This window comes from Astatotilapia calliptera, chromosome 13, assembly GCF_900246225.1.
Source record: "Astatotilapia calliptera chromosome 13, fAstCal1.2, whole genome shotgun sequence".
Taxonomy (NCBI): domain Eukaryota; kingdom Metazoa; phylum Chordata; class Actinopteri; order Cichliformes; family Cichlidae; genus Astatotilapia; species Astatotilapia calliptera.
Genome location: NC_039314.1, coordinates 12,691,536 through 12,719,432, shown reverse-complemented (window position 1 = coordinate 12,719,432; position 27,897 = coordinate 12,691,536). Strand labels below are relative to the sequence as shown.

Sequence of the window (27,897 nt, the reverse complement as noted above, 5' to 3'; positions counted from 1 at the left end):
TATAAAGCATTTTTATATACAGTATATAAATAGAATAACAAATTACACAGATAGTTTGTTTCATATTGCACATATTGGAAGAATAAAAGAGTTGTGATTTTGTAAACAGCTCAGTGTTGTCAGGTGTCTAAATGAAGACAAAAACCTAGCTGAGCAGATCGATACAAACAAAAGATGGATCTATTATTCTCAAACATGAAAATAAAAGGCGACTATGACAGCAGCTCACTCCTACATGACACAAAATTAATGGATCAGACTCAGGATTTCATAGCTGATGCCTACTCATTATTGCAAATAGTCTTCTTATATTTGGGTGCAAAACAAATTGCGATCATTTTGTCTACAGTCTTAGGTGAACCCTCTGAAGAGAAGCTTACCTGCATCGTGTTTGACATTATTTTGCTGGAGGCTTGGTTCCTAAAATAATGAGTTCTGCTTCTATGTTCTGAGTGTCAATTGGGCTCAAAGAAAACAATCTGCTTTCACTGATGACATCTGAAACATATAGCATTAATTTAATAGAAAAAGGCAGCTTTGAAAAAGTGCATGCTCTTCCCCTGTTAGAGACCTTGACACCCACTCAAAGTGACATGAACCCCAGGAGTTATTTCCGAATGCATAGCATACACGCTCAGAAATTTGGGATTTCTATTTCTGGTTTTATAGGTACAATATTTTTGAATGCACCCCCCGGGGCTAATCTTGGGCTTCCAGACTTTAAGATGCAATGTGAAAAAACGGCTTGTTTTTGGCTAAGGTTAAGGTTTTATGATTTATTTATATTAAATGAAAAACAACTGTCATTCTCCATCTGTCTTATATATATGTATTTAAAGGTGAAGAGCACTGCCACCTCACATCAAGAAGGCGCTGGGTCTGAAGATTTCTGCAGCCTTTGTTCTCTCTGTGCCTGAAACATTTTCTCCAGGTAGTCTCCTTCAAAGGTCCAAGGACGTGTAGGTTAATTGCTGATTGTTCGCTGTGGGTGGAGAAAAAGACTGCAAAAGTAAATTTCCAAGTTAACAAATGAATATTGTGAAATAAATATGTAATTTGAATGAGCTGGGGTTTGTTTTTTGTTTTTGTTTTTTTTTACATCACAGGGTACTCCTGCAGTGCCACACAGTTGTAGCAAGCAGCTGCTATTTTTTCTGAGAGTTTATTATAGATCAGATGTTTTTTTCCTCTATATTATTCTTTCGGTATCGGCCATTACATCTCCATAATTGCATTAAAGTGGAAGATAAACATGAAAGGGTCTGCAAATTGGTGTGACACTGATACTTTCCCATTTTGTCACAATAAACAAATTATGTGTCACGGTCGGACGGCCCTTTCCGGACGACCCTGCTTGTGTTTATGTTTTCTGTATATGTGTTTGCTTCTCCCTCCCTGGCCCTCGGGGTTGTTTACGGAAGTGCGCGCCGTGGGAGAGGCGTGTCCTGGCGACTGTCGTCATTGGGAGTCCCTCTTCGCTGTTGCCGGCCCACCTGCAGCTGATTACCTGACCAGTGGTTGGTAATCATTCCTCCAGGCTAGAAAGGGGTATTTAACCTGGACTCACGGTGACAGTCGACGTGGGATTATTACTCCGAACTGGTATAGTCTGTGCGAGCAGTGTGAGTGTGTTATTCGGCTAGCGTGTGGCTAACGCTGGATTTTCCTTCTTCCTCCAGGAGGGGCGAGCGGAGAAGCGAGTTGGGGAGCACACACACTAAGGGAGTTACTACACGGAACGCACTGGGAGCAAGGGACGAGCACGATTGGAAAATTGCACTTTTGAATGGATTGTTGGACTTGTCTGTTTCACTGTAAATAAACGCACTGTGTTTCTGTGAGCAAGAACCGCGCCTAGGTCCCTCTTTTCCGTGACATTATGTACATTAGCAACTATAATAAATTAACCTCACAGTAGGCCAACACACCTCTCAACATTTTGAGAAATGTAGATCACTTAATGTGTGCACGCTAAATGCAAGGTCACGTCCAACAAGCAATTAGCCTAGCTTTATACAAAGCAGGGGCAAACATGCTGTTAAAGGATACCAGGAGGTAAGTCTTAAAACAGTTTGGGATTTTCAGAAATACACTCATTTGCTTTTCCTAATGATGCAGGGTTCATAAGAGAAGATAAGACGACTCTGGACTCAGGCGAGGCATTTTTACCCATGAACTACTGCTCATCGGCTATTTTCTCTTTTTTTCTTTAAAACCCTTGAAATGGTTTTGAGGGGAAATGCCAGAAGATCAGCAGTTTCTGAAAAACTCAGACCAGCATGTATGATACCAACAACTACCCCACATCCAAAGTCCCTTGAATTTGATGCTCAGCTTGAACCTCAGTAGCTCGTCTCAAGCATGCTGTAGCAAAAGACCCGACACACACAGGATGGACGTGCTTCGGAAATGTTTATTTTGCTTGTTCAGCCATTTCTTTTGCATTACATCACAGGTGACTCAATGAGCAGCTTCTTCCTACCTACTGTGGTGTAATCTATATTGACGTACATCATGCGCCACTAGGCAGCAGTACTTACCCACTAAACAGGAAATAGGGGCATGTAAAACATTGCTGTCACTACCCAATCCGTACCTGAAACCCGATCGGTACCCCGCATGCGCAAATCTTACGTCACTTCCTCTCTTTGCCAAGATTGCGACATTCAATATATTTGAATGACACGGTTAGCGCCCAGTTAGCTCCTAGCATTTCTCAACAGCTCTGCCTCCTTTTCGACTACCGGGACATTTAAACAATGGATACCTCCGTATACAAACAAATTCATGCTTTTTCCTCAACAGAGAGCATCCCCCGATTGAACAACAGCGCCGTAAAATAAGAAGAATGGCGCCTAATTACAGAGTTACAGATTTGTACGGTCCGACTTTGCACTCCGAATTCCGAAGCAGACACCAAAAGCAGTTCAAGCCACAAAAACCACAAATAACAAAACAAGAGAATAAAACATGTTCTAAATGTGGAAAAGCACCGATGCACCCAGAAGCACAGTGCCCAGGCAAAAATGCAGAATGCCACAACTGTGGGAAACGTGGACACCACGGGAGAGTTTGTAGGTCTACAACTGTGCATGAGGTGGCAGACAGTGCAGACGGACTTTTCCTAGGTGAACTGGATTCAGGAGAAGACCCGTGGCTTGCTAACATCTGCGTGAGAGGCAAAAGCATGACATTTAAATTAGACTCAGGGGCAGATGTCACAGCTATCTCAGAGGAGACATTCAAAGACATTTAGCAGCTAAATGAACATTTGCAAAAAGCTGAAAAGCCACTGTATGGACCAGGAGGTGCAGCACTGATCGTACTTGGGTCTACAAAGGAGGACATTTCCTACAGTGACAGGAGCACTACAGAGACAATCTATGTAGTCAGAAATCTGCGTGTAGCTCTCTTAAGCAGGACAGCTTCTGTGAGACTGAAACTAATTGCCCGAATGGACAATGTTGACCTTGAAACAGTGAAGAAAGCGTACCCGAAACTATGTGATGGGCTCGGCTTGTTCAAAAACCATACACGTTTAAGCTGAAGCCCAACGCTAAACCTTATTCACTGAAAGTGCCAAGGGGTGTTCCACTGCCACTACTGGGCAAAGTCAAAACAGAGCTGGAGAGGATGGAACAGTTGGGAGTAATCAGTCGTGTGGAAGAGCCCACAGACTGGTGTCGCGGCATGGTCGTAACCCCCAAAAAGGACAAAGAGAAAGTCCGCATCTGTGTGGACATGACACCTTTAAATGAGTCAGTGTGTCGTGAAAGATATATCCTCCCCTCTGTAGACCAAACGCTAGGCATGCTCACAGGTGCGCAGTATTTCTCCAAGCTTGAGAAATACTGGGCTTTTGGCAAATACCGCTGTCCAAAGAATCTGCTCTCCTCACCACATTTATTACGCCATTTGGTAGATACCATTTCAATCGTTTGGCATTTGGTATTTCCAGTGCACCAGAGCATTTCCAAAACATGATGGCGACGGAAGTGACAGCCGGCCTCGCGGGAGTCGTGTGCCACATGGACGACATCCTGGTCTGGGGATCCACGAAAGAGGTGCACGACATGAGACTCCACGCTGTCCTCGACCGTGCAGAGAAGGCGGGCGTCACCCTGAACATGTCAAAATGTGAGTTTGGCAAAAGAGCAGTGAAATTCTTAGGATTCATTGTGTTATCTGAAGGCATGAGTCCTGACCCTGACAAAACTAGTGCGGTGCAGAATATGAAAGAGCCAAGCACCGTGAGTGAGCTTAGGAGCTTCTTAGGAATGGTGAATCAGCTGGGGAAATTCATCCCAAACCTCTCCGAAAAAGACAAACCACTGAGAGACTTGCTTTCAACTAAAAACGTGGTACTGGGGGCACGAGCAACAAAACGCGTTTAGCAGTTTAAAAGAAGAACTGTCATCCGCTCCAGTACTGCAGCTTTACGACCCAAACAAACCCCAAAAGATCTCAGGAGATGCCTCTTCATACGGGTTTGGGGGCAGTTTTGCTACAGAAAGACAATGACATGGGTCACCAGTCTCGTATGCCTCACGATCATTGACACCCACAGAGCAGCGCTATGCCCAGCTGGAAAAAGAAGCGCTGGCGCTCACCTGTGCCTGTGAAAGATTCAGTGACTTTATTCTAGGGCTACACTTTGAGCTTGAGACCGACCATAAGCCACTTGTGAGGCTACTTGGAGGGCAAGCCTTGGATTTGCTTCCACCGCGGATACAGAGATTCCGCATGCGCCTAATGAGGTATTCTTACACTATAAGGCACATTCCAGGCAAAAGCCTCACCACAGCCGACACGCTGTCACGGTTACCGCTGGCAGACAGCGTGATGCCCAGAGACAATGATCTTATGAAGGACACCGATATTTACGTTGACGCAGTGCTGGAGGGCCTTCCTACTAGCAGCAAATACCTTGCAGATCTCCGTGAGCAGCTACAGTCTGACAGCGTCTGTTCCCAAGTCATGAAGTTCTGTGCAGAGGGCTGGCCTGACAGGAACCAGCTGCAGGGAGTAGTAAAACACTACTGGTCAGAAAGAGCAGTTTTGAGTGTACACAACAGACTACTACTGCGAGGCACAAGGTTGGTCATACCTGCAAACATGCGAAATGCAGTTTTGGACAAAATACACGAGGGTCACCAAGGGGTAGTTAAGTGCCAGAGAACGTGCCCAACAAGCAGTGTGGTGGCCAGGCTTAAGTAATTAGATCAGTGAACTTGTCCTTAAGTGCAGGCTGTGCATACAGGAGAGAGTTAATGTGAGGGAACCTCTTATGCCCACACCTTTACCTGAGAGGCAGAATTTAGGAGCTGATTTGTTTACACTAAAAGACAAAAACTATCTGTTGGTAGTAGATTATTTCTCGAGATATACTCAGCCCAACTCGTTCAGCCAATGTGATTGTGCATTTAAAGTCAATATTTGCACGCCATGGAATACCTAAAGCATTGATTACCGAGAATGGCCCACAATCTGCATGTCAAGAAATGAAAGACTTTGCAAAGGACTACTGTTTTGAGCATGTCACCAGTAGTCCCAGGTACCCGCAGAGCAACGGCGAGGCTCTACACTCTGCCTTTGTATTGTCAATAAAATTAAAATGGTTCCAGATTTTTCTTCTTTTCTTGGTGTCACTCAATTTTCTTTACCATACCTTTTTAATGTGACGATGTTGTGACTTGTTGTTGCTCCCGGTGTTCTGGGAATCCATCCTACCTGACAAACCATCCTACCCGTTGTTTGTGCGCATGCGCACAACACGAAGTTAAATGGTGAACAGTCCTAACTTTGTGAAACTGAGCTAGAAGCATACTTTAACAGCTAAAATTAAGTGGAAAATCATCATACCTTTATTAATAAGAGCTAGAAAAACACTTTAACGGGTAAAATTAAGTGGCAAACCGTCCTGGCTTTATGAGCTACAAGCCTACTCTGATGGGCGAATTTAAGTGGCAAACCATCATACCTACTTAAATTTGTGCTGGTATTACTCTGTGACAGCAGAAATGTGCATTAACTACTTAGGGTAAGACATTTTGCCAAAGTAGGATGGTTTGTCAGAAAACCCAGCTCTCTTTCTTTAACCTCCTGCTCTTTTCGTGTGCGAGTGTAACTACCGGCTGAGCAGAGGAGGCAGGGCGCAAACGCAAGGGTCTGTTTGTTTCCTCCTGTCTCTGCTCAGCGCAAACAAAAGGCTGACCTGCGAAAAAAAGTGAGAGACAAAAAAAATCCCACGGCTCCCAATAAGGAGTCGGCTCGCATCGTTCACTTCAACAAGCCGGCTCTAAGAGCCATTTCTTCGCGACTGACCCATCACTTATGTCTATGTACCTAAATACACAGAGTTTCTGCCATGTGATTGGCTCATTAGATAGTGGTTTTAACAGGCAGGTAAATAGGTGTAAGCTATAGTGAGCAGTCAGTTAGTCTAGCATTAAGACAGGAAACATGGTGTGGGGTGACAACTAGTCTGCCACTTCTAACGATTATAGCTGAGCACTTGTTTGCCTGAACATGTTCTTTTTGCATTACTTTATGTTATCAAGAGTGAAGTCTTGAGAAAGGACACATAAGTGTCTGACCTTCAGGATAAGGAGGCATAGTTGTAATGACTCAGTTCATGGCTGCACTAAATAAAAAACTCTTTGATAAATCTCCACTTTGTGTCACATTAATGCAGTAAAAACGACTAATGAGGCATATCTAACACAAGTCTTCTCTGACATACAAGAAATGATTATACAATGCAGTAAACAAGGCAAATTTCAGCGTAAAGAAAAGAAACCCTGCTGTCCCCTAATAATGAAATCACAGTCAGAAAAGTCAATGCTAGTGATGGGATTTCCGGCTCTTTTTACAGATCCGGCTCTTTCGGTTCGGCTCACTAAAAAGAGCCGGCTCTTTCGGCTCCGAAACCGGCTCTTCAGGTTGTTTTGTTGCTTTAATTAATTTATTATTAACAATAATATAAAATTATGCACAAAAGGAATTACTAACGTAAAAAAAGTGGTTTTATTTATATATGTTTATATATAAATATATGCGGTGGCCCCTAGAGACAAAACACGTACAAACTCCAAAACACATTTTTAGCATGAACTGAACTTCCAAAGCAGAGCTACTAGATCACTTAAATTACACAATTGAAAGCATGTGTGTATTGTTTGTGTATTTATACACAGGCACTCATATATATTCAAATAATTTAAAAAAAAGTTCATTTACCTGTTACTACCACACACCAAATCCGGTCGTTGGTACTTGCTGGCTTGTGTAGCCACAAGATAACAAAGGCTCAACACTGCGCCCAGCATCCTGGAGCACTTCTGTTGTCTTTTGTACGTGTTTTGAGTTTTTATGTGCTTCTGAGTTTTTATATGCTTCTGAGTTTTTACGTGCTTCGGAGTTTGTACGTGTTTTTACGTGTTTTGGAGTTTTTACGTGTTTTGGAGTTTGTACATGCTTCAGAGTTCGTACGTGATTTGAAGTTTGTATGTGCTTTGTCTCTAGGGGCCACCGTAAATATACTTTTATTTATTCACTCCACATAAAATGTAATAAATAAATCACATAATACAAAAATCAACTATTCACATTTCAAGTTTTAACTATTTACATTTTCAGCTTTTTTCTTTTACAAATTTAAAGTGAAAACAACATAAAACACTGCAAACCACAACACAATTAAATATAAATTATAATATGAAAACAAAAAGAACATGCATATTCTCTATCATATGGGCCTGCATGAATAAACTTTCTGAATCCTTTATCATCTGCAACCAAAAATAGTTGTGGATGATTACTATACCTTTCTAATGTTGTTGTCCCTGCCTCTCTTTCTCTCTCTCTGGCTCTGTTCCTGTGCTACTGAGTGTAACTACCGCCCCTCCCCCCTCTGCCCAGCGTAAAGCACAAGGCTCGCTTGCGGAGTGCAGCGGAAAAAAAGTGCGAGAGAGAGGCTGAGAGAAAGAAAACAAAAAAAAAAAAAAAAAAAAAACGTGACGGCTCGCGATAAGGAGCTGGCTCGTGTCGTTCACGTCAAAGAACCGGCTCTAAGAGCCATTTCGTTCGCGAACGACCCATCACTAGTCAATACCTGGATGCTCTGTGGGAAAGCTAATGGACAATGACAATGACTGGGGGTAAAAACAAATATTAATCAATTTGCTACAATAAATATAGATGACTCATGTTGCTGAACAGACCGATGTCTCCTAAAAGGTTTTAGCAATAACATTGACTGCAACAACAATTAAAAATTTATTATTTCATGAGCCACCTTCAAATTAATGTCAAGAAAACATTAATACTGTCAGGGTCCTGGGACTGGGCGACCCAGGATCCCTGGGCAGTCATGGACCTGTGTATTATTATTATGTATGTAACACTTTTACCACCGGCTCGTGTGACAAGACTCCCCCCTTATGCCCTCGGGTGCAGTCTTGACTCTACTTAAACATTCTGTGATAAAAGATACATCTCGAAAAATAAATATCAGTCTAAGGTTCATATGATTCTCGTGTCTACACAGACAAGCGGAGGCTAAGGAAATACACTTAACCGATTAAGGCTAATACATGTGAATACTCAAATGATAAGACACCATGCAATAAACCCAACACAGGATCTCAGGGTTAGAAAATGTATTAAACAATTGCAGGAAATTCACATCCAACCCTTTTTTTTCTTCATGAAAAAACACATATACAAAACATACAATAAACCCCCGGGGGATAGATTTCAGTATTTTTTCCCTTAATCTGTCCAATGTTATTCTTTTCCCAGAGTGCACTCTTAGTTTATTTTTGTTGTTGGCGCGCTTTAGTTGGAGCTCTTAATAATAACAACAATACCTCCGAGTATCCGTGATGTCTCCACCTCCTCCGATGAATAACTCGCTCGTTGTGGTAGCAACCGTCTCCACTCGCGGAAGCGAGCAACGACTCTCCGGTTCCTTAGATAGCAGCAAATCATCCACGGTTAGCGACTCTCTCCCGAGACAACTCTCAAACTCCGTCTCTTCGCTCCGGCGGAATCTCCGTTAGCCAGGACCGTGGCGTTAGCCTAGCTCCAGCTAGCCAACGTAGCCAAACGTGCCTCGTGCTTAGCCAAGCACAAAAGATACGGGAAGCCCGGCTCAAACGCTCCGAATGATTACCGGGAAGTCCGCAGACGGGTGATATGTTGTTGCCGAACAACTGTGGTGACATAAGCAGTCCCGAAGTCCAGGCTTCGTCTATGCCATTTTTGTAATCCTTCTTTTTTTTCTCCTCTCTTCCTCCCGAGTCTCTTTCCCCCGGAAGTCATCTGCAAGTCATGACCTCTCGTGACGTAGCATACAAAACAAGTTACACTTCTTCTCTTTTAACAGACATTCACATTCCATGAAATTATGGTTTTTTAACGTAACTGATTTTTTCACACACTATTTATGCATTTTAATACAAACATTTATATCACATATCTATACCACTCTTAACCTCACCATGAACCGTTATTTTCTCTTCGACTTATTCTCATGAAAACAAAATAAATACCACTGATATTTATCAGAGTATTACACTCTCCCCCCACCAAAGAAAAGCATGCCCTCATGACTTTGTACCTTGAAAACATAAACCATTATGGCACAACAGGTGAGTAAAACACACAACTAAGCAAAGATGGGTGTGCCTATCCATTTATAAAAACAAGAGACATATTTCACTGTTGTGGCGGCTACCACACTGGGATGACCTGGTTCATCATAAGTTAACCTCAAAGGAGCCCTCTTCAACCGCTGAGGTCTGGCCTTAATGTCAACATCAAGATTAGTCTCAGAGTTAAATTCAGTGTCCTCTTCTTGCAAGAGAATGTCTTCAGGCAGTACTTTGTCTTTCCCTGTCTCCTCAGGATTCTCGCAAGTATCAGGTGATTCGGCTTCGGTGATCTCAACAGACTCAGATTCATTTACACTGTCCGTCTCAGGTTCCTCTACACATTCCTGTGTTACTCCCAGCCCAACTGTTTTTGGTTGTTCAGCTACGTCACTTAAGGAAATACCCAAATCCAGACTGAACGGTTCCAGAGTATCACTATCCATGTTGCACCTGAGAGGTTCAACAGTCAGATCACACCAAAGTCCAAAATCCTCATCTTCGGAGTCAGTGTACTCTTTCTCATCTTTATCACTGGCCGTGACTCCTTCCCTTTCAGAGTCTTTATCTGCCGTTCTCTGCGATAGTGTCTTTTCCTTTCCAGGCTTGTCTGTGCATTCTTTCTGTTTCCTCCGTCGCAAGACTCTCCTTGTAGGGGTGAGATCCGTATGGGATGCAGAGTCTAGACATATCCTCTCCCCAAGAGGCAGTAAGTGATTTCGATGGAGGATCTTGATTGGTCCATCACCATCTTCAGGTTTCAACCGGAACACTGGTAGGTTCGGCATCTTGCTTTCCACAACATATGGTTTTGACGCCCAGCGATCGGCCAGTTTATGCTTCCCCTGTAACCCGAGGTTTCGTAGCAAGACTCTGTCTCCAGGTAACAACTGTGCGAACCTGATTCTTTTGTCATACCGCTGCTTATTGTTCTCATTCTGTTTGGCCGCGACGGACTCTGCTAGTTCATAGGCAGCCTTTAACTCCTTCCTCAGGTCAGAAACGTACTTGAGGTAAGTTTTCTGTGGTGTGCCATCACAAGAAGTCTCGAAACACAAATCCACAGGTAACCTAGCTTCACGCCCAAACATAAGGAAATAAGGAGAGAAACCTGTAGCTTCATTTGGAGTGCAATTATAAGCATGAACCAAATGAACGACGTGCTGACTCCATTTTTTCTTTCTGTTCGGTTCCAGGGTCCCCAACATGTCCAACAACGTCCTATTAAACCTCTCGGGTTGAGGGTCTCCTTGAGGATGATAGGGCGTCGTTCTTGATTTTTCAACTCCAAGCGAACTCAACACTTCATGAACAAGACGACTTTCAAAATCTCTGCCCTGATCACTGTGCATCCTCCGTGGCAGTCCGTAATGAACAAAATACTTCTCCAGCAACACCTTTGCAACCGTAGAGGCTCTCTGGTCTCTTGTTGGAAAAGCTTGAGCATAACGAGTGTAGTGATCGGTAATGACCAGAACATTTTCTGTGCTGCTCGAATCAGGCTCTATGGACAAAAAGTCCATACAAACAAGGTCGAACGGTCCCTCACTTTGCAAATGCGACAAAGGTGCAGCTCTCTTGGGTAGAGTCTTTCTTTTTATACACCTCTCACAAGACTTGCAATACTCTTCAATCTCTGACTTCATCCGAGGCCAGTAGAACCGGTTTCTTACCAAGCCGTATGTCTTGTCGAGGCCCAAATGACCTGAGTCATCGTGCAGTGATTTCAGTAAAGGGACTCTATACTTTTCTGGTAGTACCAACTGAGAACAGCGTGATTTTCCTGGAGGAGTTACAATGCGATACATCACTCCTTTCTGCATCTTTAACCTGTCCCACTCTCTCAACAGCAAAGAGCAAGTTGGTTGCTTGGTCTTGTCAACTTGGTTACTATTCCCATTACTCAGAGTTGTCCACACTTGTCCTATGCCGGGGTCTTCCCGTTGAGCGGTCGACAACTCAGCAAGACTCACAAAAGGCATATTCTTAACACTCAAAGAAGCCAGATTGCAATAAGCTTGTGGGATAGCTTGTGGAGAAGTGCCAAAAGAGTCAATGGCTCTTCCGGATCGTGGGTTTTTATGTTTCATCACCCCAGACATTTGACACAAGGCTCTCACTCCTGCTGCAGGAACGTCGTCCCACTCGGATTTGGATATCGACCCCGATTGTGGCCGGCGAGAGAGAGCGTCAGCGTCAATGTTTTGGACTCCTGCTCTGTACTTGAGACTAAAGTCATATGTAGACAGGGCAGCAAGCCAACGGTGACCCGTCGCGTCTAGCTTGGCAGACGTTAGCACATATGTCAGAGGGTTGTTGTCTGTCCTCACCTCGAACTTGGTCCCGTACAGATAGTCATGCAGTCTGTCCACTACCGCCCACTTTAGCGCCAAAAATTCCAATTTATGGGCTGGGTAATTCTTTTCTGAAGGAGTCAAACTCCGACTGACGAAAGCCACAGGTCTCAATCCTTCACCTTGATCCTGGTACAGCACTCCTCCTAGCCCCTCCCGGCTAGCGTCTACATGTAGCACATAAGGTAGCTGAGGATCGGCAAAGGCCAACACAGGAGCTTGGGTAAGTCGTCGCTTCAGCTCCTCAAAGGCTGCCTCACATTCTCCGCTCCAGCGACCACCAAAGGGCTCTGCGGGGTTAAGGTACGGACCATCCTGTCTGTCCTTTACTTTCTTCTTTGCAGTTGAAGGGTAACCAGACAACAGTTGGTTCAATGGGTGAGCTACCTTGGAGTAATCTTTCACGAAACGCCGGTAGTACCCACAGAATCCAAGAAACGACCGTAATGCAGTCACAGTGTTGGGTCTTGGCCATGCGGTTACAGCTTCAGTCTTCTTTGGATCAGTAGACACCCCGTCTTGAGATATGATGTGCCCAACGTAAGTCACCGATGGCTGACAAAACTGACATTTATCCAGTGACAGCTTCAGTCCTTCATCCTTTAGACGGTCAAGCACCTTCAGCAACCGAATCTCATGCTCCTCAAGCGTGGCTCCAAACACAATGAGATCGTCGAGATAGACCAACACCTCAAGCAAGTTCATGTCTCCAACAGTTTGTTCCATTACCCGCTGAAATGTAGCGGGAGCCCCTGTCACTCCCTGTGGCATTCTTTCAAATTGGAAGAATCCAGCCGGGCAAATGAAAGCTGTCTTTTCCTTGTCGGAGTCTGCCATGGGCACTTGATAGTATCCACTCCGAAGGTCAAGCACACTGAACCACTTGCTTCCACTGAGACATGCCAAAGCATCTTCAATTCTTGGCACCGTGTATTGGTCGGGAGTGGTGCGGCGGTTTAGGGTCCGAAAATCCACACACATCCTTATTTTCCCATTCTTCTTTCTCACGACCACAATGGGTGAGGCATAAGGACTGCGTGACTCTGTAATAACACCAGCAGTTTTTAGCTGCGCTAGATGCTGTCTCAATGCCTCCACGTCAGCAGGCGGCAACCGACGAGACCTCTCCCGAAATGGTTTGTCCTCTGTGGTTTTGATAGTGTGCTGGGTGCTCTTACTGCATCCGACATCAAACTCATGCAGAGAGAAAACTTCACTCCGCTCCATCATTTCTGTCACCAACCTTTCCTTCCACTCCTTAGGAACTGGTGAGTCTCCAAAGTTGAAAGAAAAGGGGCTCAGCTTCCCAGCGAACTCGACTTCAGACTCTTCTCTCCCAGGTAGAGATGACACAACGTCGACTGGAAACAGATGAGCTATTGGTGTCCCTCTGGTCAAGGTAATTTCCCGTGCTGACATGTTTCTAACTAGAACAGTAATTCTTTTGGCCGTCACACCAGTGGAGGTCTGCAACTCTGGTCTCACCAGGAGTCCATCGGGAAACCGTGACTCATTCGCAGGGTCATCAGGTGAGTCTACAAGGATTGTCTGAGTGCCCAGCACTCCATGAAACTTTGGTGCCCTAGCCACTTGGGCGACTCCCCCAGGCCGTATGGTGACAGGTTTGGCTTGGGTGAACCACACCGTTCCCCTCTGGTTACTGTCAGCATCAGGTGGTAACACTGAGATCTCACTGAAAACTTTTCTGAAGACTGGGTGAATGTGCATGGATCTCACAAAGTTTTCTCCTCCCTTTTCCCTGCAGTGGCTAAGCAATCGCCTCACAGTGGGTGTGTTGGTGCCAACAAGCAGGGAAACTTCACCTCTCACAACTGGGTCGGGACATACCAACACAAGTGCATCAATGGTCTCACTCACACCTACATCTGCTTCCAAAAACTCCAGCCTAAGTGACAAATAGCCATCATAAGGGTACTCGGCGGAACTGAGACCCCATATCGCCAACGTGTCGATAGACGTCAATGGCAGGTGTGTCAAATATCTGTCGTAGAAGGATCTGTACAGCAGGGTTACTTGAGAACCAGAATCGAGTATGGCTTTAGAGTAGATGCCTTCAATCTGTACCGACACTACAGAGCTAGGGCCCACTAAGCCTGCAGGTACAGTGTCTTTCACTTTTCCCTCTAAGGTGCTGCACTTGGTGGAACGTTTTACAACCACCGGGATGCCAGGCCGTTCCTCTACTGGACCCCGCGGTAGTTTCCCGATTTCTTTGTCAGTTTAATGAGGCGCTTGTTGACTTTGAGTAGGTTTTCTTCACCTTCACATTCTCTCTTAAAATGTCCATCCTCCCCACATCTGTAGCAAAATATTCCAGGTTTATCCTCTTGATAGCCAGACCTTTGTGGGGTAGCATTTCTTTTATAAGGTGGCTTGGCAGGGACTTCTGGTTGTGAAATCTGGGTGTCTGGATGTGATGCAACCGTAGCAGCTTTAAGACTAAGCATCTCAGCTTTCATGACACTTAACTCTTTTTTCAGCTTTGCCACTTCAGGATCAACTTCTTGTTCAGGTGCCGACTTAGAAATAGGAGTTACAGACTGTGACATTACTGGGTTCTTACTATCGTTTCTGCTTTGGAGCATGTCCTCTTCATCCCTTACTTCTTTTAGCAACTCACTGAAAGAAGGGGGTTCTCGCAGCTTGTGAGTCATACGAAGACGAAGTGCAATCATGTCTTGTTGCAGTGCTCCCCTCACAACCTGCTCCATCCGTAATCGATTCATGTCAGACAGTGCCACGCCTCCTTTTCTGAAAATACAGTGCAGCAGTTTATCCAACCTCAACAAGTAAGTAGACAACTTTTCGCCCACATTTTGGTAGGTATGTCTGAACTTCACCAGAAGATCGGACGCACTCTCAGTTGTTCCAAAAGCCGTCTCCAAAACCTGCATGTAGTCATATGAAGTTGCAGTGGGCTGCTGGACTCTCAAGAACCTTACAATGTCTGCAGCTGGACCTTTCAGACTTTCCACTATTCGCTGTTTCTTTATGTTGTCACTGCACTGCCACTCATCTAGCAGATGTGTTGTCTGTTCTGCCCAGGCATCATACTCTTCCTCCCCATTGGGCGTAGGTTTCACACCAGAGAACATGCGCAGCTTACGATAGCTCTGAGAATCAACAGATGTGGTGTTACATTTATCCACTAAGGAACTGATAGCATGTATCAAAGCCGTGTTCACATCAAGGGGTGAAGGCTGAAGTAAGCCACCAACGTCAGTAAGAGTTTTACCTTCCGCATTCAGGAATGACATTAGCTTAGATTGAAACTCATCATTTTCTGCAGGAGCAGTGAGCACATGAGCTGGCCATGGACCCGCCTCCCCAGGAAGTCCAACAACATCCGGTACGGTTTGATTTTTTAAGTCAGTTGAAGTCTTGATCAGTACCAACTGTGTCTTAGAAGCTACATCAAGACAACGGTCAACTATCTCGGATTTTCCAAATACTTTGACCTGGCTCAAGGCCGATAGCAGAACTGCATCTGTGACATCGGGGTCCACATCACTCAAAACAACTGCATGTCCATAAGCTAACTGCTTCCTTTTTCTTTTTTTCTCTTTTTTTTTTTTTTTTTTTTTTAGCTCAAACAGTAAGAGATCTCACAATAAATGTAACCACACTTGACAATGAAAATAATTTCCTTAGCAATCTCAAAAAAAATTAATTCCCTCTCTTTGGTGAATAACAGAAAACCAGGTCAGTCATAACAAAAATTACATACATCCCGGCTCGAGCCCCCAAAAATGTAACACTTTTACCACCGGCTCGTGTGACAAGACTCCCCCCTTATGCCCTCGGGTGCAGTCTTGACTCTACTTAAACATTCTGTGATAAAAGATACATCTCGAAAAATAAATATCAGTCTAAGGTTCATATGATTCTCGTGTCTACACAGACAAGCGGAGGCTAAGGAAATACACTTAACCGATTAAGGCTAATACATGTGAATACTCAAATGATAAGACACCATGCAATAAACCCAACACAGGATCTCAGGGTTAGAAAATGTATTAAACAACTGCAGGAAATTCACATCCAACCCTTTTTTTTCTTCATGAAAAAACACATATACAAAACATACAATAAACCCCCGGGGGATAGATTTCAGTATTTTTTCCCTTAATCTGTCCAATGTTATTCTTTTCCCAGAGTGCACTCTTAGTTTATTTTTGTTGTTGGCGCGCTTTAGTTGGAGCTCTTAATAATAACAACAATACCTCCGAGTATCCGTGATGTCTCCACCTCCTCCGATGAATAACTCGCTCGTTGTGGTAGCAACCGTCTCCACTCGCGGAAGCGAGCAACGACTCTCCGGTTCCTTAGATAGCAGCAAATCATCCACGGTTAGCGACTCTCTCCCGAGACAACTCTCAAACTCCGTCTCTTCGCTCCGGCGGAATCTCCGTTAGCCAGGACCGTGGCGTTAGCCTAGCTCCAGCTAGCCAACGTAGCCAAACGTGCCTCGTGCTTAGCCAAGCACAAAAGATACGGGAAGCCCGGCTCAAACGCTCCGAATGATTACCGGGAAGTCCGCAGACGGGTGATATGTTGTTGCCGAACAACTGTGGTGACATAAGCAGTCCCGAAGTCCAGGCTTCGTCTATGCCATTTTTGTAATCCTTCTTTTTTTTCTCCTCTCTTCCTCCCGAGTCTCTTTCCCCCGGAAGTCATCTGCAAGTCATGACCTCTCGTGACGTAGCATACAAAACAAGTTACACTTCTTCTCTTTTAACAGACATTCACATTCCATGAAATTATGGTTTTTTAACGTAACTGATTTTTTCACACACTATTTATGCATTTTAATACAAACATTTATATCACATATCTATACCACTCTTAACCTCACCATGAACCGTTATTTTCTCTTCGACTTATTCTCATGAAAACAAAATAAATACCACTGATATTTATCAGAGTATTACATGTATTTTTGGTGTCGTTTCCCCTTCTCTGTGCGTGTACATATGTGTGTTTCTCTGTGCTGTGTTAGTCTGTGTCCCACTCATATGTTTAGGCGAGGTATGGGTGTGTATGTCTGCGGGTGTGCCTGGAGGATGGAGCTCGGCCACCTGCAGGCCTGAGGGGTGTGGCCCTGCGGAGGGACTGGCCACACCCGAAGCCACACACCTGCTGCTGATCAGGCCTCGTCGGGGGAGCTACTTAAGAGAGTCTTGGAGCTCCCACCGACGCGGGATCATTGCATGAGACTCCACGTTAGTCACCCTGTCTAAGCTAAGTCTGAAAGTGTATGCCTGCCATTCTGAGTGTCCTGACAGCTGCCGTTATTGTTTCCCGCAGGAAGAGAGTGGAAGGCACGGAGAGCAGCGAGCACCGGGGGGTGCTGACACGGGAGCAGAGAGCACACGGACTATTCACGGGAGACACGACACGGGAGTCTGGGAGAATACGGGGATTTATTGTTACGTTGTTTTCACTCTGTAAATAAACACTGTTTGTACATAGAGCACCGCGCCTGGGTCCTCCTTCCCCCACTCCTTCCACGGTGTGCCATGCCATACCGTGACAAATACAATTATTAGCAGTACCTCAATCAATGACACTTTTGAGGTACATTGAGGGACTTACAGTTTTTTCTGAATGCTTAAACCCTAACTGTGATTCTTATAGCACAATTTCTAAAACTATTGATACTTATAGCAAAACCACTCACTGAGTTTGCAAAATTAAAAGCACAAACACTGCTTTGCACTCAGTTTGCCATTTTGTAACACACACTTTGCAAACCTGTAGCTACAATCCACTGCACAGCACTCTTTTTGCAGAACTGTAAACACAACTCACTGCTTTACACTCAATTTCCAAATGATCAGTGCACTCCAGCAAAACTATACACATTTATGGCCATTATTTACACTACTTTGCCAACTGTCTGGCACACTGTCACATGTGAAAACTTTTTTAGATAATTAGTTCACTTTGCAATCAGCCTAAGCACTATAATACAGGTAAGCTGTGTGTGCGGAGTACAATGGAGGGAGCAGAAAGAGTGAGAAGTAGAGGAGGCCGAGGAAGAGGACGTGGAGGTGAAGAAGTAGGATGAAGAGGACGACAAGGACAAGGAGGACCAAGAGGAGGACGAGGAGGGGGGAGAGGAGGACAAGGAGGGGGAAGAGGAGGATGAGGAGGTGGGATAGGAAGGGTAAGAAGAATAAGAAATAGAATTGCTGATGACATCAGAGCTACAATAGTGGACCATGTCAACCGTGGAATGACCCTGAGGGTAGCTGGCCAACGGGTCCAGCCTTACTCGAGCCGCTACACTGTAGCAAGTATCATAAGGACATCTTGAAATGAGAATCGGTTAGTACAGTCACTTCGCACAAAGATTTGTAGCACTGCCATATGCCAATGAGAAACACACCAATACCATTGATGTAAAAATACTGAAATTGTTACTTTACCGAATTGCTAGATGACCAGATGCTGGGGGCAGAGGAAGCATGTAACCCATATAGTCATTATGGCGATTGCAAATAATCCTATACTTGGAAATAAACACTTGTGTTTGTTTTGATGTGTTTGAATAAACACCAGTACTTGAAGTTTGGATCCCTCTATGCTTATGGATCTATGACAGAAGTATGAGCTCAAACTGACATAGCCTACCTTGTGCACAGAGAAAGCAAAAGCCAGATGTGTTTTGTATTCATACCATCAGTGTGCAGTTGGCGCATTGTGTGCTTAGTAGATGATGGCTTGTGTGTACTGTTTGATACGGAAACACCATTTTTACGATGGTGTGAAGAGTTAATCTAGCTGTGTTCGCTTTTGCAAGAGAACTACAATGTTTTGATGATTGGGTGACAGGTTTTCTTATTTGTGTGAAGAGTTTTGCAAAATTAGCCAATAGTTACAAAAAATGTGCTTAAGCAATCAGAAAAAACTGTAAAATAACTAGACACTAATGATTTCATACTACAGTGGATGGCTGAACAATTTTCACAACCGCTTATCCACCGAGACTCTCAGCTGACACTGGCTGAGAAGAATATAAAATGGACAGGCTGACAGTTTACGTGGCTAACGGACAGACAGATAACCGTTATATTCACACACACTTAAAGCTAAGTTTAAATTAATCTTAGATTAGATTTTAAACTGCAAGAAAAAAACAGATCACTCTGACAGGGAAACAAAATAGGGAAAGGGAGATCATACAAGGAGCCAACCAGAACTCAGTAGTGGGTAGAGTGGTGTAGCAATGCCCCCTTGGGACAGTTTGCTTCACAGGCACAGTAGCCCAGTACAATGTATACGTGCATGCACATATAGATACATAAAGCACAATTTACAAAACCTAATCCTGAATTCAAATATATTATGATGTCAACATAAACCATGAGGAAGAGGATTCATACAGAGGCTTTTTAAAGGACCCTCACTTGATGTATATGTCTTATGTTATCAAGGGTACTGAAGCTTCCTGTAAGGCAGCCTTGTTAAGCACTGCTCCACCATGAGATTCACATCTTTAATTCAAATGTACCATTTAATTCATTTTTAACTTCTCAGCAGGAGTCCGTGCAGTTGTGCTTTGACTGCCTTGCAGATTTAATCTGGTCTATTCATTTTGAATGGAATCATGATTTCCATACCGTCATCATAACACCATATTTTGCTCAGAAGAGCTGCCTAAACAAACCCAGCGACAGTATGCAGTATATGCCCCCAAAAAACAAGATGCTGAAATGATGTTCAGATTTATGATTTGTTTACACCAGAGCTGTTCACAGCTTATGACAAAGAGAAATAAGACTAAATAAATACAAAAAAGGAGTCTTAATGACATAAAAACAGCAGTTTATATTGTTGTCATTGTTTCGTTTTGTTTTTTAAATAAAATTCGAAAACATGTCCCCAATAAATTGGTACACAGTCTGAGGCTTGTCCCACCATTCAGTCATTACCTTCACACAGTCACAACAATTTGCTCAAGCACTACAGGACCCAGTTAAACCAATTAGTTTAAAACAAGTGCACTGTTGGATTAAGGGGGTTAACCGTGTCCGTGAATTGGTCTCAAGCCGTCCGTCCAATGTGCCCTCCTTTATATGCTTGTAATTGAATTTCGCACAGAATTAAAGGCAGATTAAGCTGATGCATTTTAAATCACCCCATTCATTTCCAAACCTTGTTCATGCACCCCTCCCCGCAGAAATGCCCGAACACCCCGTTTCTCTCTATTTTTACGCGAGTGGGCATTCGGGTTGCAGCTCAGAGCTCGTTGCTCGCTGCAATCTGCTGTGTTGGTGTTTGACCCTGCAGTGGCTTTGAATGGAGACAGAAGGGAGACCAGCGTCATTCTGACGAGTGGTCCGTGCGGAGCGCATTTAGAATCGCGTTTGCAGTGTGCTCAAACAACCTGCGGTCACTGCAGACGCACAAGCAACAGCTGCAGTTCATCGGGTACACAAAACACCTGGAAGCATGTCTGGCATCACTGGGAACGTGGACTGCGAGGAGTGCTTATCTTCTGGACATCTACCCAACAGCACGGAGTTACATGTGCATCCCACCTTGGATGACGACGAGGAACTTCTGAGATACATTTGGAGAGAGTATTTACACCCCAAGCAGTATGAATGGGTTCTCATTGTGGCTTACATTATTGTATTCTTCGTTTCACTCATTGGGAACTCGCTTGGTGAGTCGTACCTTTAAATGCATTCATTTCTCTCTCTCTCCATTCATCTTAACAACTTGCAAAAATCATAAAGCAAAAGCACACTTCGAGCAAGTTTTCCCACCTCTCCATAATATCAGCGCAAATATTACTTGAAGTATGAGAAAAATCCAAATCAAGAGCGATCAATAACTAGAAGCGCATTCCCCCCCTCTGTGATGTTCACTAATCGCAGTCGCGCCTCTGCTGATGTGGAAGCATCAATGAGGAGGAGAAACCGTCAATCAGTCCAGGAAAGCGAGGTTAATTTTGGAAAATCGGTAACCTTTTGATTTCTTTGAAGATACATCGAGTAAAAATAAATTATTTCACACCGTGCATTTGCGTAACTTGCAAGTTTTGCAGACCTATTGTCTGCGAAATTCCATTATTGGACTGCTTTGTTGCTGGTGTATTTTCTCAATGGTTTAGCAGCAGGGGCAGTTTTACTATTTAGCAAAGAGAAGTCAGACTGACCTGTAGCTCTGTTTTTTTTAATTGTGAAATTTCTTATCGGGCTGCTACCACACATTTGAGAACCTCCTTCTTTGTGTCAGTGTGGGAGTCTTAGTTATGCTCTACTGAAGCTCGATTGTCACAGTCACTAAAATAACCTGCTCTTTTTCCGCTTGCACTTTGATCTATTTCAACTTTGAAAGCTGTCTTTGTGCAGGCTTGTGTTCTATGCCTCATCTCAGGGTTCCCACTAGCTATTTTTAGACTTTTTTTTGGTAACAAGGAAAAGGGCCCCCGCATAGATGCAGCTGCGCACTGCAGAATTGCACTCCAGCTTGAAAGGCTGAAGGTGTGCCACATTACCTGTCATTTTAGGCAGCATTTATCAATCTAACAATTTGTATGGTATTTCAGTGAGGAAGACAGCATTCACCCTCTTGCCATCTTCATTATCCTTAATGCAACACCCACTCCCCAGACAGTGGATGACATTTTGAAATGGGCCACTGGAAATGCTGTCCAAGAGAATTTTGTAGATGCTTTCAGAAAACAGCTTTCCACCCTTGTGCAGAGTCTACTTCCCCTTTTATGCTTTTAGTCTCACAATGGAGTGAACAGACACTTTGAAAATGATACATGAGTGGATAAGTTACGATTCCAGAAATCAGACAGGCCAGCTATTCACAGTCTAATGTTCAACAGTTTCATATTAAACATGTTAAGTGAAATAAGCAGGGTTATCATTTGCTTTTTAAAGCTCAGATTACAAAAATATGTGCTTTATAGTACTGGTTTACTAACAATACCTGGTTGCTGATGTAATCAATGTTTTAGTAAATACTTCAAGAGCAGGAAGTCATTTAGGAAACAAATTAGTAATTTTGTTTATGAGCAAAATTTGCATTTCTTTGCCGAACAGAGCAATTAAGGACATTGGAGGGGTCCGTGTGTGTTTAATCAGTATGGCCATGAGTTTCAAAGCCAGAGATGACAGGTTCTCATTATAACTGTCAGTGTTAGATGAGGAAGCACAGCGCAAATCTTTTAAATCATCGCAGCTTCTCTTTCTTTGTTTCCTGCACTGTGTGCTGTTTTCTCTTGCTGCAGTTTTACCTGCTATGAACAGCAGGAAGTGACAACAAAGGTGTCACCCCTGCCTGGAGAATCTCTTCCATAGACAGAAGTAAAGAGAAAAAAAAATCATAAAATCAGCATTTACTGTTGCATTTTTTATTCCTATAAGGGAAAAGGAATCCAGTGGAATTTTTGTTAGAGCTGAAAGTATTTGTTCTCATAGTAAATGGCCTTGCTGCTGTAATGGATTCAGGCACACATTGTACAGTAGGTACTCAATTTAAAACTTTAGTCTTCCTTTTCGTAGAGGGTCTTTCAGTGTAATCCTCTTTAGCATTTCTTTCCTGCTGCTGTAAGTACAAATTTTGATTCATCAAATTGCTGCCTGTATTAACTTCACTGTTCACTGACGATGTTAGGGACCACCTGGCGAGCATAACATTAAGCAACTAAAGCACCAGATATTTCCCTCAGAGAGTTGGCAGAGACTGAACTTGGAGTAAAAAGTAAAGAGAAACCACTAATAAATCTGCTCTGTATGTGATGGATGTGTAACTACAAGAAGCTTTTTGCTAAAATGTTTGCAACATTATTATGCTTTTAAACCTTGGACACAGTGTGTACACTTTGTGTTCAAGGCTCTCGCCTTCCCATGCCAACATTTTACCCCATAGGCACTGAAACATTAGCTAAAATTCCAACTAATAATGGGCGGGCAATTGTCATTAGATCATCAGAAACATTAGGGCATAGGTGTCAAACTCTGGCCCACGGGCCAAATTTGGCCTGCAGCCTAATTACATTTGGCCCGTGAAGCCATACCAAATTATTATTAGAGTTGGCCTACTGGTATTATCCAGCTAATATATATATATATATATATATATATATATATATATATATATATATATATATATATATATATATATATATATATATATATTTTTTTTTTTTTAGTATTAAGCTTTGCTTGTTCCATATTCAGTTTTTCAGCGAAACATGTTTGAGTCCATAAGAAAAGATTCATTCTCATATCTGGAGGAATAAATATATTTCAATAAATATTAACGTTAGCCCGCAACTTTGTTCCAGTTTTGAATTTTGGCCCACTGTGTATTTGAATTTGACACCCCTGCATTAGGGCTACTTACCCTGCTCAACTTCTTGTTAACACAACAATACAATGAGGCAGACATATGGCAGCAACTCAGTGCGCTCCTCCTCATGTTGACACGGTCAAGACGACCTACTGAAGTTCAAACTGAGCATCAGAATGGGGAAGAAGGGTAATTTAAGTGGCTTTGAATGTGACACATGGTTGTTTTTGCCAGAAGGACTGGTTTGAATATTTCAGAAACTGCTGATCTACTGGGCAGAAAACCATCCCTCTGGTTGCGTTATTCATTCAGAGGTCAGAGGAAAATGACCAAACTGCCTTGAGATGATAGAAAGGTAACATAAACTCGAATAACCATTCTTTAGAACTAAGGTATACCAAACTGGATCACTAAACACATAAGATCTCAAACCTTGAATTCTGGTGCTGGGCTACAGCAGCCAAATTCCACACTGGACGCCACTCCTGTCAACAAAGAATGGGAAACTGAGGCTGTGATTCACACAGGCTCATCTAGATTAGACAATAGAAGACTGGAAAAATGTGGCCTGCGCTGATGAGTCATAATTTCTGCTGCAACATTCGTATGGTGAGAATTTAGCATGAGCAACATGAAACAACATGATCCTGTCTTGAATCACTGGATCAGGCTACTGGTGTTGTACTTGTGTGAGGGATATTATCGTGACTCGCTTTGGTCCCCTTATGAGTGTAGTTTAAACACCACAGCCTTCTTGAGCATTGTTATGACCTCAGTATACCCATCTTTTAATGGCTGCTTCCAGCAGGATAAAGTACATTGCCACAAAGCTCAAATCCCACTCAAACTGGTTTCTTAAACATGACAGTGAGCTCACTGTACTCAAATGGCCTCCACAGTCACCCGAGCTCAATCCAACAGAGCACCTTAGGGCAGTGTTTCACTGAAATATGGTTTTCTAATGTGAAAACCATATTTCACATTAGAAAAATCACACGGCACACAAAACAAAAATATCACAAAAAGCATATTGATCATTTTTACCTGCACATCAGGTATAGCAGAATTGGCTCAGTTTGTCCACAGTACACGTTTTTTCTTCTTCTGACCACTACTCACGCTAGGGTCTTAATATGGGTCGGAATTTCTCCAGGAACCAGGTCAGATTGACTAATTTTCTTTTCAAATATTTTTCTATTGCTTTTACACGATGTTCTTTCTTCTTTGCCTTCTTCTGTTTTACTGGCAGTTGGCAACCCATTTAATTAGAGCAGGCAGTTGTACTGCCCTCTAGTGGAAGAGAATGTAATTGTTCTGCATGTTACTCACGCTAATTGACCCTGTGCACGAGAAAATGCTAGCTTCCTGGTTTGAGACCGGATGTGGGGTTGTACATTTCCGGTAGCTTTACTTTGCGGTCAATCGCTACTGCGAAAATATACTCCAAAATCATGTCCAAAACTCGAAAACGGAAAGATCGCGTTAAGTTACAAAGAGCAGAAGGTGGGAACACTCACCACTGTTGTGTCATAAAAAATCTAATGATCAATTTTGACGTTTAAAGAGTTTAGATTGATCAGTTGTTTACATCACTCAACACAAGCAACACAGAACTGCATCACTGCAGCAGAAGACACATCGTCCACATTCAGAAGCACATCTCTGTATACTGACTGGTCTTATGATTTAAACAGGCAAATGTTCAGCATTCAAACTACAGGTGAAGAATAGTCAAACCAGATGTTTCCTCCGTTATGTCGATATCAGCTAGTCAAGTACACACCCACACAGCATGTTAACAAACCGTGAAAAAAGCCACACAAAAAATGAATGATTGTTGGTAAGGGTTTCTATACATTAGTATTTACGAAGGGTATGTTGTGACTTACCTTCAAAATTACAGTGGTCCCTCGCTAATAACGCGGTTCACCTTTCACCTCGCTGTTTCACAGATTTTTTTTAGTGCAAGTTTGCACGTTTTTTTTACGTCACATTGTGTCCTGCGTCCTGATCGCTGCAGATGATCTCCTCCATGCCGTCTCTCATGTACAGTACAGAATCGCTGCATCGATCGCTAGCAGTGTGACTCTGAAGTGCAGTACTGTATGTCCACGATGTCCACGAAACGTTTTGCACCGTCAAAAAATTTAATTGGCTACTTGATTTCACCTATCGCTGGTTATTTTTAGAACATAACACCCGCGATAAACGAGGGACAGCTGAGAAATATAATATTTGAATCCCTTTTCTCTTTTGCTCTGAGGCGCGGGGGAAAAAATATCGACAAGTTGATGAACATCATTTACAGATATATTGGGTAAATGCCCAAGACATCTATAGAAATGTAAATTGCCGCTTGATTCATTCATTTGCTTAACTTGTTTTGGACCATAAACAGGGCGTGAATAGGACACCGGAAACAAAGTTCCCCACAGGAGTTTCCGCACCGGAAGTAGCATATGCTAACGTGCACAAAGTCAATTGCTCAGAGTACCAATCAGGTGGAACCAGATAATCTTCCGAGGCACACCTGATCATTTCTCACAGAACACCTATGTTCCACTCCACAGTGGTTGGGAAACACTGCCTTAGGTATATGATGGAAGGAGCTCTTCACAGCATGGATGTGAGGCCAAAGAATCTGCAGTAACTGTAATGTAACCATGTCATGACCAAAATCTCTGAGAAATGTTTCCATCACCTTGTTAAATGTATTCAATGAAGAAATAAGACCGTTCTCTAAAACTCCAAAACTACCAAGGTCTTCCTAACAAAGCATCAAGTAAGTGTAGAGTAGGTACAGTGGGGCAAAAAAGTATTTAGTCAGCCACCGATTGTGCAAGTTCCCCCACCTAAAATGATGACAGAGGTCAGTAATTTGCACCAGAGGTACACTTCAACTGTGAGAGACAGAATGTGAAAAAAAAAATCCATGAATCCACATGGTAGGATTTGTAAAGAATTTATTCGTAAATCAGGGTGGCAAATAAGTATTTGGTCAATAACAAAAATACAACTCAATACTTTGTAACATAACCTTTGTTGGCAATAACAGAGGTCAAACGTTTACTATAGGTCTTTACCAGGTTTGCACACACAGTAGCTGGTATTTTGGCCCATTCCTCCATGCAGATCTTCTCGAGAGCAGTGATGTTTTGGGGCTGTCGCCGAGCAACACGGACTTTCAACTCCCGCCACAGATTTTCTATGGGGTTGAGGTCTGGAGACTGGCTAGGCCACTCCAGGACTTTCAAATGCTTCTTACGGAGCCACTCCTTTGTTGCCCGGGCGGTGTGTTTTGGATCATTGTCATGTTGGAAGACCCAGCCTCGTTTCATCTTCAAAGTTCTCACTGATGGAAGGAGGTTTTGGCTCAAAATCTCACGATACATGGCCCCATTCATTCTGTCCTTAACACGGATCAGTCGTCCTGTCCCCTTGGCAGAAAAACAGCCCCATAGCATGATGTTTCCACCCCCATGCTTCACAGTAGGTATGGTGTTCTTGGGATGCAACTCAGTATTCTTCTTCCTCCAAACACGACGAGTTGAGTTTATACCAAAAAGTTCTACTTTGGTTTCATCTGACCACATGACATTCTCCCAATCCTCTGCTGTATCATCCATGTGCTCTCTGGCAAACTTCAGACGGGCCTGGACATGCACTGGCTTCAGCAGCGGAACACGTCTGGCACTGCGGGATTTGATTCCCTGCCGTTGTAGTGTGTTACTGATGGTGACCTTTGTTACTTTGGTCCCAGCTCTCTGCAGGTCATTCACCAGGTCCCCCCGTGTGGTTCTGGGATCTTTGCTCACCGTTCTCATGATCATTTTGACCCCACGGGATGAGATCTTGCGTGGAGCCCCAGATCGAGGGAGATTATCAGTGGTCTTGTATGTCTTCCATTTTCTGATGATTGCTCCCACAGTTGATTTTTTCACACCAAGCTGCTTGCCTATCGTAGATTCACTCTTCCCAGTCTGGTGCAGGTCTACAATACTTTTCCTGGTGTCCTTCGAAAGCTCTTTGGTCTTGGCCATGGCGGAGTTTGGAGTCTGACTGTTTGAGGCTGTGGACAGGTGTCTTTTATACAGATGATGAGTTCAAACAGGTGCCATTCATACAGGTAACGAGTGGGGGACAGAAAAGCTTCTTACAGAAGACGTTACAGGTCTGTGAGAGCCAGAGATTTTCCTTGTTTGAGGTGACCAAATACTAATTTTCCACCCTAATTTACGTATAAATTCTTTACAAATCCTACCATGTGGATTTTTTTTTCACATTCTGTCTCTCACAGTTGAAGTGTACCTCTGGTGCAAATTACTGACCTCTGTCATCATTTTAAGTGGGGGAACTTGCACAATCGGTGGCTGACTAAATACTTTTTTGCCCCACTGTAACTAGTGATACAGCCAGTTAATCACACTTTAATTGTCTCTTTATTTCATTGCAAACTTCAGTTGGTTTTTACCATAGCTGGACTGGCCATCGGTGGGCGGGCCCGATGCTGACCGATGTGTAAAAATAACTCAGTTGTTTGGTGGTGGTTT

At 43.4% G+C, this 27,897-nt stretch overlaps 2 protein-coding genes across 2 annotated transcripts in view; one reads left to right on the top strand and one right to left on the bottom strand.

The window, feature by feature from the left end:
• Positions 1–14,208: 14,208 nt before the first annotated feature.
• On the bottom strand, positions 14,209–15,272 carry LOC113035393 (paraneoplastic antigen Ma1-like). Its single transcript, XM_026190936.1, has 2 exons — positions 15,264–15,272; positions 14,209–15,141 (listed from the first exon to the last, which is right to left on the bottom strand). Exons 1-2 carry the CDS (start codon positions 15,270–15,272, stop codon positions 14,209–14,211), a joined length of 942 nt encoding a protein of 313 aa, XP_026046721.1.
• A 5,092-nt stretch (positions 15,273–20,364) lies between these two features.
• The window catches only part of hcrtr2 (hypocretin (orexin) receptor 2), a 30,838-nt gene continuing 23,305 nt past the window's right edge, over positions 20,365–27,897 (top strand). The window contains exon 1 of the mRNA XM_026189163.1: positions 20,365–20,702. Coding sequence (XP_026044948.1) covers positions 20,486–20,702 — 217 coding nt within the window. The 5' untranslated portion in view covers positions 20,365–20,485. The remainder of the gene's footprint in view (positions 20,703–27,897) is intronic.